This window comes from Populus alba, chromosome 16 (assembly GCF_005239225.2).
Source record: "Populus alba chromosome 16, ASM523922v2, whole genome shotgun sequence".
Lineage (NCBI taxonomy): Eukaryota > Viridiplantae > Streptophyta > Magnoliopsida > Malpighiales > Salicaceae > Populus > Populus alba.
Window position 1 is genome coordinate 15,941,395 of NC_133299.1, and position 10,261 is coordinate 15,951,655.

Genomic DNA, 10,261 nt, shown 5'->3' on the forward strand with positions numbered 1-10,261 from the left:
CGTCCATGGTAGCTTCTTCAATTTTTTTAATATCAACCTAGAGTAGTTATATGAACTTGACAACAAAACAAAGCAGCAAAATTCATGAACATAATCTATGTTATGTTAGAAAAATTTTGTTTAAAATATTTTTTTGAGTATCTGGTCATGATTCATGAACGTAATCTATGTTAATAAAATATTGTTTAAAATATTTTTTAAAGTATGGGTATTGTGAGGGGTCACCCTTCATTGAATTTCCCTAACTTTTTAAAATATTTTCATTTTTTTTTTAAAAAAAAAAACCCAGTTACATACAACCAAAGAAAAACTTAAAATTTAAATTAGAAAAAATCAAATCATTTTTATTTTTTCTTTAACTTGACTCGCAACCGATCGAGCCACGTCCTACTGTCACACAACAGGGCCACATAGATGAGTCAGATGACAATGTCCAAGAGTCGTGTGTATAGAATAATATATTTTGATTGTTAGATGATTTTTTATATAATACTGCCACGAGTGTGTTAGGCGGAGTACAAACAAACTGGAGGATAAATAATGATACAGTCCTTCAAGATTCACAATTCGGCTATATTAGTACCTATACCACAATTTTGTATATATACGCCTCGGAGGCCTATTAACAATCCTAGTCATGCATGTTCACGCACAAGCTCTATTGATTCAAGGTTTGCTTTTGCATTTTAGATTCATCAATGTTCCACTTTTTACTCTATACTTCGAATATCTCAATCTTACCCATGCCATTTTTACTTATTATTACTACTGAATAGCTAGCAAAATACTCATTTTTTTACTTTTGATATTTTTATTTAATTTAATTCTTAGCTTGTTCCTCTTAATTATCTATATATTATATATATATATATATATATATATATATATATTTCATTTTGATCGTTTTCTTACATTATTTTATTTGAGTATCTCTACACATAACAAATGTTACCACACAATTCAATAAATAAAATATTTAAACTCACTTTTTATTGGATAAATAACAAAGCCAATCAAGCACTGTTTTCTAAACTAACGAAACTCAATCTCTTATTTCACAATGTAAGAATCTTTTTAGCATGACCATCTTACAGGCGTGAGACAAAGTTTTATAGGATTTAATCGTCAACGAGAGGGCAAATCTTTTATCTCTCGACCACACATAAAAAATCACTTTTTTCATTGTCTAAATAATTTTTTTACTTGCTTATCCCTTAAACAACAAAAACTAATTTAATCATTAGAGAGTTATTTTGGAGTAACACCAACACAATCCATTCCAGTATAGTCTAGTCCATTGTTAACTATTAAAAAATCCAAGAGATTTGTTGAATTTCTTCACCGATTTCATTATATATTATCTCACAAAAACTATCACAAATATAAAAAGAGAAAGGTTAAAAAAACATATTCAAAATATAGATTGATTAATGGAGTATTTAATGTTAGAACTTATCAAAAACTAGAAGAGTAACGCCTTGAAATTTTAAACTATAGTGGTATAATTGAACCATTGATGAATCTATTAGGGAAAAAACAAGATTTAATGGTTTAACATAGGAACTTGGGAAACTAGAAGAGTAATATTGGAAAATCTTAAAGTATAAAGGTATAATAGTAAGATTAATGAATCTATAGGGACAAAAACGAAGTTTATCCTGAAACCGAAAGGAGTATAAATGACGTGGGCGCCCATCACGTGATACAAAATCTGCCGTCAATTATCATTGAATTGAGAGGCCCAATGCCAATGCTACTGCGCAGGATAGTAGAGTAACTGCCTGGCTACTACTACACTCCGTTTAGCATTTACCACACAACAAACAAGGCGATGGAGATAGAGATGGAGACGGAGAAGACGAGAGGAGGAGAGAGTGAAGAATCAGAGAGAAGAAAACTGATATTACTGGAGAAAGTGAAGGAATGCCTTTCACAGAGACAGGATCAGAGACGAGAGGAATCGCCGTTAGTGTGGGCGATGGAAGTTGTGAAATGTTTAAAATCGTTAAAAATGAAAATGCCAAGCCCTGACTTAGCTGAAATCTTAGTCTCTTATCTCTGTTTCGATAACAACAACGCTTCTATCTGGAAGTTTCTACAACAGGCTCTTTCCTCTCGCCTCCTCTCACCGCTTCATGTCCTGTCTCTCCTTTCCTCTCGGTATAATTAATTTTTAAGAATTTATGTTTATTATTAATTGATTAAATAATTATTATCACTTCTTTTTATTGTATTGATTGATTGATTGCAGAGTGATTCCGAATCGACGGTCTCAACCGGAGGCCTATAGATTGTTTCTGGAACTTTTCAGCAGATATGCGTTTTCGCTTGATACAGCTGTTGATGATGCTTGCAGAGATAAGTATGTTTTTATTTCTGTGCCAATCCTGTTTAATTAATTCAATTGAATTGAATTGAAGGTTAGGATGCAGGCAGCAATCAAACATTTTTTTTTTCCATTTTTTTTTAAATTGATAAATTAAGAAGTATTCATTGTTAAAGTAAGAAGAGGAGAGAGGTGGATTTTTGTAATATTAAATTACTTGTTGAGTATTTGCTGCCAAATTTTAATTTCTATAGTATCTGTCCGTGGAAATATTGGTGGTTAGGAGGCTGTCTGATGATTTTTACTGCCTGATTGTGCTTCTGTTATGTGTTTGTGTTTTCAGTGGCAATTTAGATTTCTTGTTGTCATTTTCTTTATCCTGGTTTTGTGGCACTATTCAATACTCTAGCCGAGTAACTATGGACGTTTCTCAAAGAATCATGCTTTGCTTGCTTTTTCAGGATAATTAATTCTGCTGATGCTGCTCTTCAACTGTCACGGACTTATGAAGTTCGTCTTTCAGAGCTTGGACAGTTGTTGGTGTTGTTCTTTTTTACTGTTTTTGTTGGATTGATTGATAGCACTTTTGATGATATGGGATTACAGATAAAATCTTCAGATATACAAGAGGGACCATTTGGAACAGATAATTTCCAGGATATGGACATGGATTCTAGGGGGGATTATAGTGTTGAGAGAAATGAGCATCGTGAGCTTTTAAGGAAGAAAAATACTATCATGGCCATGGAAGTGCTGGCCAAGCTTATGGAAAGCAGAAAAGCTGTAGTTCTGCTCCGCCTTGTGCACTTCAACATGTATGATACATTTCCATTTCTTATTTACTTTGCCACTGAATAACTATTGCTGTTTCCACAACTGAACTGTGTGTATCTTTTTTTTTTTTACTCCTGTTCTTTTGATGCTAATGTGAACGAAGACGGTGCCAGCTTTGTGTTGACATTACTTTGATAATGCATTCTTTCAACCCATCTTTTCTGCTCTTTATCAATCTTTACACTTTTAGTTCTCTAATTGCTATATTTGTTTTTTTCTCATTTAATGTTCTGATCGTGAATCCCATAATGACTTGGTTGGTAGTGGTACTCTTTTGTGTACCCTCAAGCTCAGGTTCTTAGGATAGTGTACGGTCTGCTGGGGATGGCTTCTATATATGGATCAACACGTGCCTGTAATCATCCATGTCCTACTGTTCTAAAATGTAAGAGCTGTACACCAAAACAGGAACCATCTATCTTTGCATTTCTATTTTCTTATGACTTATAAGAGCATAAAAGACGATACGACAGAACAAAATGAGGGAGAAGGACTTACATAGCCAACTAACTAGAAACTGAAGCATAGCGATTTACTCTTTTATAGTTCGTGTTATACAGTGGTTGCTTTCTTTACTGAGGTCGCCCACAAGGCATATCTGATTATAATTAAATATGTTTCTCAAAATTAAAGAGTTCCATTGTCACTTTTCTTTAACTGTTTAACAATAAATGTTAAGTAGAGACCTTGTGATGAATTGGAGCTGATACAAGTTGGATTGCCATCTCCACAACAAGAAGTAAAAAAGAAGCCAATGGTTGTTCTACTTCGTTTTGCTTTTTGGAGAAAAGAATCATGGGATCAAGAAGAAAGCATTCCCTCTTTATTTTACGCATGCTATTAGAACTATGCTCACATCTATACTCTACTTAGTATAATTAAAATTTGTATAATGTCATCCCATTTCTTAAGGTCGTAAATGTCTGAACCATGTACATTCACATCAGTTGCTACATGTCACCTTTTCTACATTTGTTTCAATATTTTCCTTCACAGGCCTGTAAAGTTCCATGGCCTCCTACAGAGGCTGTGGTTTTCTGAAGCCAATAAATTGGCATCCTCAAGTATGAAGCCTGCAAGCCAGTTTTTTGAAAGATTCTCAGCCAACATCCGTAATGTGTGTGATTTTGAATACCAGTTAAACAAGGGCCAACTTGTTCGGATGCTTACGGATATTAGACAACCACATAAGCGGCTGTCCTATTGCAATTCTGAATCTGTACAGTCTGCTTGTTGGGCTCCCTTTGATATTTACCTAGAGCACATAATGGATGGGAAGCATCTTCTTATTACTTCAGGAGTTAGTATGCTCACAGGTAATGCTCTTGAAGTTATATGTGCATATTTCAATCTATATTTGTGCTTTGGGGTAGGTATATGTATTGACTTTATAAAATGCATGGTTTTTCATTTTCTTTTTTTCCCCCTAAAAATCATATTTTGAGTACTTAAAAAGAACCGTGTGGAAGTGGCAATGACATGTTTTCTGATTTGCATGTTATAATTGCAGAAACAATTATGTTGCTTCAGGTTTTTAATCGGGCAAGCTGGCAAGAAACCTTCCTAGCACTCTGGCTTTCTGCTCTTCGGCTTGTGCAACGAGTTGAGATCTATCTATCCTAACTTTTTTCTTGCAGAACATATGCATCTACGTGTAGCTGAAGCTTATACCATTTCATGGCTCGCTGCAGGAACATGACCCTCTGGAAGGCCCTATCCCACATCTTGAGTCCCGTCTTTGTATCCTTTTGACCATTGTCCCTTTAGCAATTGCTAATATTATGGACCACGAGGCCAAGTTTTGCTCTTCTTCTCTTCAGGGAGCTGCAAAATCTGTGTTCATAGAGATTGATGGACATGAATATCAAGTGGATGGGAAGGGTCAAACTTCAAGAAACAATGGGCTTATTTCCTCTCTTCAGGTCCTTGGACAATTCTCTGGGCTCTTATGCCCTCCAGCATCAGTTATTGGTGCAGCTAATGCTGCAGCTGTAAAGGCAGCCAGCTTCATTTCTAATTCCAAGAGTGCAAGGGGTGGTTCAGTTTGTGGCACTCACAGCGATTCTTATATAAATGCAGGTATCTTAGAAGTATTTAGTTCACGTCTAGGATCATAGAAAATTCCGACTCTGAATCCATACTTTATGGATTGAGGTGCACAGATACTTTTAACTGGCTGCTACTTTACACGTTATCTTGGCAATATTTATCCTTTTCAGGTGGTAATTTGAGGCATCTCATTATCGAAGCTTGCATTGCAAGAAAATTAATAGACACATCTGTATACTATTGGCCTGGTTATGTGTCTGCTTCAGTCATCTCATTTATAGATTTACCACCACCTCAAAAATCTCCTTGGGTAATATTTATGGAAGGAACGCCATTCAGTAATTCTCTTGTGAATTTTCTACTCGCAACACCTGCTCCAAGGTAGAATAGAAATTTTTCTAATTAACCCCTAGTTGACATACTTGTAACTGATCTCCTTCATTGCTCTTCTGTTAAAGTTTAGCAGAGATAGAGAAGCTATATGATATTGCATTAAATGGGTCAGTGGAGGAGAGGTCAGTAGCGGCAAAAATTCTTTGCGGTGCATCCCTAAGCCATGGATGGAACATTCAGGTTTGTATGTGTACTATATTGATTCCAAAAATTCCCAAGTTGTTTGTTTGGTGACCATTATAGAAAATAGTAGTTCTTAGCCAATATATTTTAGTGCTTTATTCATATGTTTCAATTCTTGAGTGTACTGTTTGCTCTGATCAATGCCTGCCAAAGGAAGATGAACATGCATTTTTAGATTTGTTGACTTGCTGTGGACTAGGGATGGGGGTGCTTTTACTAGTGTTTCTTAATTGAAGATGTTTTTTCTATCTTTTTATTTTATTTTTTTATGTTTGTCAGGAACATGTGCTGCACTACGTGGTGAAGCTTCTTTCTCCTCCTAAGCCTTCTACACATACTGGACAAAGGAGTCACTTAATTGATTACATGCCTATGTTAAGTGCCATCCTTTCTGGAGCTTCTTCAATTGATACTGTCCATGTTCTTTCTTTGCATGGTTTGGTAGGTGAAGTACTGTTCCTTTTTATGGTATTTACTCCTCGAGTATGCAATGACTTTAGACTCTTTCTCAAACAAAGCCATTTATTTATCCATGCTGGCTATTATAGGCTCAATATCTTGCCATCCTGCCTGCTATTTGTCTTGAATCTATTTGCTGTTTTTCAGGTGACTTCGTGTCACATTGATGTGGGTTTTTCTTAATCGTAAGAATAATGAACTATTAAAGAGCTATGTGGGCTGCTTGGCTGGTCAAAGCAGGTTTTAGCAGGATCATCTCATTTGTGTTAGCCTAAGGCCAACATGAAATCAAATGCATATGCTGAAGCTGCACCAACCAGTGCCTTAACCACTCCATGAATATGCTGTTCTTAGACACCCATTGTTCTTGAACTGCTGAAATCTGTTTCGAGTTTCTATCACCTCTTAGACACTCATAAAGTATTGCAAGTTGGATCTTCTTTGAGTTCTGATGGATCATTGTTTATGTTCATATAGATCCCTGAAGTTGCAGCTTCTTTAATGCCTCTTTGTGAGGTGTTCGGGTCATTTATGCCTACATCAAGTAACATATCAAGCAAGGGTGATGAGCCCTCCATTTACATGGTTTTTTCTTCTGCCTTTCTCTTTCTCCTGCGTCTATGGAAATTCTACAGACCCCCTATTGAGCAGTGCTTAACAGGAGGAGGAGCCATTGGAGGTGAACTCACTTTGGAGTATTTATTATTATTGCGCAATGGTCGCATTGCATCTCAAAATTATTCTGCCCAGGATGAAATTAATAGCAATCAGGTTCAGCATGAATATTCATCAGATAAACCTGAATATGTTGATTTCTATCCAAAACTGCGAGCTTGGTATTGCCAAAACAAGTCCTGTATAGCCTCTCCGCTTTCTGGCATTTCCACTGGAAATCCTGTTCACGAGGTTGCTAATAAAATCTTAAACATGATTTACCGGAAAATGACTAAAAGTGGGTCCTCATCCGGGAATTCTTCAACAGTTACAAGCAATAGTTTATGTGGGTCCCCTCCAAGTACTGCCGAAGATCCTTGCCAGAGGCCCATGCTTCCTGCATGGGATGTGTTGGAAGCCATCCCTTTTGTTCTTGAGGCAATTTTAACAGCTTGTGCTCATGGACGACTTTCATCTCGGGACTTGACCACAGGTTAATCACAAGTCTAGCTTTAATTGTTGCAAAGGATTTTTAGTTTGTGCTTTGGTTTTCATTATATTTGTTATGGTTAGGGTTCAAACTATCTCCTTGATCTCTAAAACTCCTGTCTTGTTATTAGAAGAATAACAGTTGTGCTATCAAGATTTATAAGTATAATTGAGTCTCTCTAATGTGTTCCCCTCTGGCATGCATAGACTTGAGAACTCTTGAATCCTTGCAGGCCTAAGGGACCTCATTGACTTTCTTCCGGCAACTCTTGGAACCATTGTCAGTTACTTTGCTGCAGAAATCACTCGAGGTATATGGAAACCAGTTCCAATGAATGGAACTGATTGGCCTAGTCCAGCAGCGATCCTTTCAGCTGTTGATTCTGAAATAAAAGAAATACTTGCTGCTGCAGGAGTTGATTTTCCATGTGGTTCTTCTGGTACATTTCAGCAAATTCTTTTGATTTATTTACACTGATTTACTATTGCATGATAAATTTTTAATGCATTTCATTTCTGCTGTTCTATAAAGAAATACTTGCATGGAACTGCTCATGCAAAGACATGTACCTAAAATAGCAACAAAGCTGCACTGTATCTTGAATGAGGATATGCGGACCTGTTTCTGAACTTGTGGGCATTTGATTTTTTTGTTAAGGGATATCACCTAGTTAGGATCTTTGCTGACTTGTGAGAAGGGTGTTATCCTGCCTTCAACCTTTTTGCAAGAAGTGATTATGCTCTCATGATTCAGTTATGCTCTCTGGTTAAGACTCTGCACCCTATCTACATTCAAGCCCCAAAAATTAGTACTTCACCAGGCATTCATCTCCTTCTCCATGTCTTTGTATGTAGAAATAACTTCCTAATGATTAAACAAGTCCTTGTATGATCACTGTATTTACTGTAAGGTTATTAGCTATGTCAGTTAACCTTGCCTTTATGGGGACTTTACATGGTGCAGATTTTCGTTGAGTGTTTGAATGCTCATATTGCTTCTGTTCTGGTTTACCTTCTCTTGTTCATGGACTTCTTAAAATAGGCAACTCAGCCAGTGATGCAATTGTTTGTCATATTTGGATGCACATTATAGATCAACACTGACACGTATGAAATTGTCATTTGAAGAGGAGAATGCTAGTGTTTTGCTTGCTAAATCCTGTATAATCTCTTGCAGGGCAATCACCTCCCATGCTTCCTTTGCCAATGGCAGCTCTGGTCAGTTTAACCATCACTTTCAAACTCAACAAGAGCCATGAATACATACATGCTGTAGTTGGGCCTGCCCTGGAAAATTGTTCGTCAGGTTGCCCTTGGCCTAGTATTCCTATAATTGGCTCTCTGTGGGCCCAAAAGGTCCGTCGCTGGCATCACTTCATAGTTGTATCATGTGCTCGCTCTGTCTTGAAAAGAAATAAAGTAGCCGTTGCCCAGCTCCTGAGGAGTTGCTTCTCATCATTCCTTGGATCACTTAACGATTCCACATCTTTGTTGACCAATCAGAGCAGCGTAAGTCGTCTATTGGGCACCACTATTGCAGTTCCTGGTGTTTCTCCTTCCCTCGCACCTGGATTCCTGTACCTTCGCTCTTGTCGGACTATAGAGGATATTCAATACGTAAATGGTGTGGTCATAGGTCTTGTAACAGAGTATGCAAGGGAATTAGCCACCAGATGGACTGGGATGGACTCCTCGCGCTTGAAGTCTAGCCAGGCATCCCTATCCCATGCAGCTGCCAAGGCAAGGGAAGTTGCCATACTGGGCGCGAGCCTGTTATGCTTGTCAGGTGGGATGAATCTGATTCAAGAGCTTTACCTGGAGACCATCCCAACATGGCTGCTCTCATCCAAAAAAGAGAAACTTGGTGAGGTCAGTGCCGTGTCCCGTATATTGGAAGGGTATGCAATGGCATACATGGTGGTTCTGTCGGGCTCAGCTTTATGGGGCATAGGGCCCACACCTCCAGCATGGGCGTTGTCTAGAAGAGCGCGAGTGGTCGGTGCCCACATGGACTTCTTGGTTCGAGTGCTGGAAGGAAATATTTCACTTGGCTGCCATCCAGCCACATGGAAAGCTTATGTATCCTGTGTAGTGGGTCTAGTAGTGAGTTTTGCTCCAGCGTGGATTCAAGTCGTGAAGCTGGAAACATTGAGGAAATTGGCAAGTGGATTGAGAGGGTGGCATGAAAGTGAGCTGGCTCTCTCTCTGCTCGAAAGAGGTGGGGTTGCAGCCATGGGCTCTGTAGCCGAGCTGCTAAATGTAGTTAGTTGAGTTTTGAATGCAGAAATGCAGTGTTCATCAGCTGTCATTTGAGTTCTGAATGAAATTAGTAAGGTCCATCAAATGTCGTTTGAAATTGGTGTCTTTACACCGCCGTTATAGCCATATTTGAAGGCCGTAGCTCAGAATGCCAGAGAGACCTCCGGGGCAGGCTGACCTACGACCTTTTGGAGAGTAACCTGTTAGTAGTTGAGTGGTGGCAGCTACCTTCATGATAATTTTTTCTTTTTCTTTAAGCAAATAGTTTTGGGGTCTAAATCTTGATCTCCTCCGTGTACGAAACCTTTTAACTATCTCTGCAAATGCAATTATGTGTTTCCTGTACTGAGTACTTAGCGGGCCGAGGTCCCATAGAAGAAGCCAGGAGTGATACCGAATGGCGCGGGGCCATCATTTGTCCTGGTCTCATGTTGAAGAAGGATATCGTCCGATGAAAAAAACAACATGAGCTGCTTAGGACATCAGATCTTGCTGTTGCCCATGAAAGGTCCTCCGCCGACAATAGAGAGGCCTGCTCCTTGGTAAGTAGCCACACTTTGACTTGGGATTCTTTTCTTCCTTTCAGTCTCCCGTTGGGTGGAATTGGCAGCATGT

The 10,261-nt window shown here is 38.3% G+C and overlaps 1 protein-coding gene across 3 annotated transcripts; it reads left to right on the forward strand.

The window, feature by feature from the left end:
- Positions 1 to 1,724: 1,724 nt before the first annotated feature.
- Positions 1,725 to 9,991, forward strand: LOC118047172 (mediator of RNA polymerase II transcription subunit 33A). 3 transcript variants are annotated; one of them, XM_035056364.2, is made up of 13 exons: positions 1,725 to 2,160; positions 2,252 to 2,362; positions 2,788 to 2,836; positions 2,933 to 3,141; positions 4,157 to 4,476; positions 4,671 to 4,762; positions 4,852 to 5,239; positions 5,380 to 5,590; positions 5,668 to 5,782; positions 6,065 to 6,226; positions 6,722 to 7,391; positions 7,621 to 7,827; positions 8,565 to 9,991. In XM_035056364.2, exons 1-13 carry the CDS (start codon positions 1,832 to 1,834, stop codon positions 9,656 to 9,658), a joined length of 3,957 nt encoding a protein of 1,318 aa, XP_034912255.1. In that variant the 5' UTR covers positions 1,725 to 1,831; the 3' UTR covers positions 9,659 to 9,991. The 3 variants fall into 3 exon arrangements, with proteins under 3 accessions (XP_034912255.1, XP_034912254.1, XP_034912256.1); XM_035056363.2 differs by having other exon boundaries at positions 2,788 to 3,141; XM_035056365.2 differs by lacking the exons at positions 1,725 to 2,160; positions 2,252 to 2,362; positions 2,788 to 2,836 and adding an exon at positions 3,425 to 3,545 and having other exon boundaries at positions 3,000 to 3,141.
- The last annotated feature ends 270 nt before the right edge of the window (positions 9,992 to 10,261 follow it).

Excerpts from the sequence above, each read along its gene's own strand:
- LOC118047172 (XM_035056363.2), top strand. The coding sequence starts at position 1,832 with ATGGAGATAGAGATGGAGACGGAGAAGACGAGAGGAGGAGAGAGTGAA. Across the intron at positions 2,161-2,251 it reads CTGTCTCTCCTTTCCTCTCG|AGTGATTCCGAATCGACGGT; the intron begins GTATAATTAATT and ends GATTGATTGCAG. Across the intron at positions 4,477-4,670 it reads AGGAGTTAGTATGCTCACAG|AAACAATTATGTTGCTTCAG; the intron begins GTAATGCTCTTG and ends TTATAATTGCAG.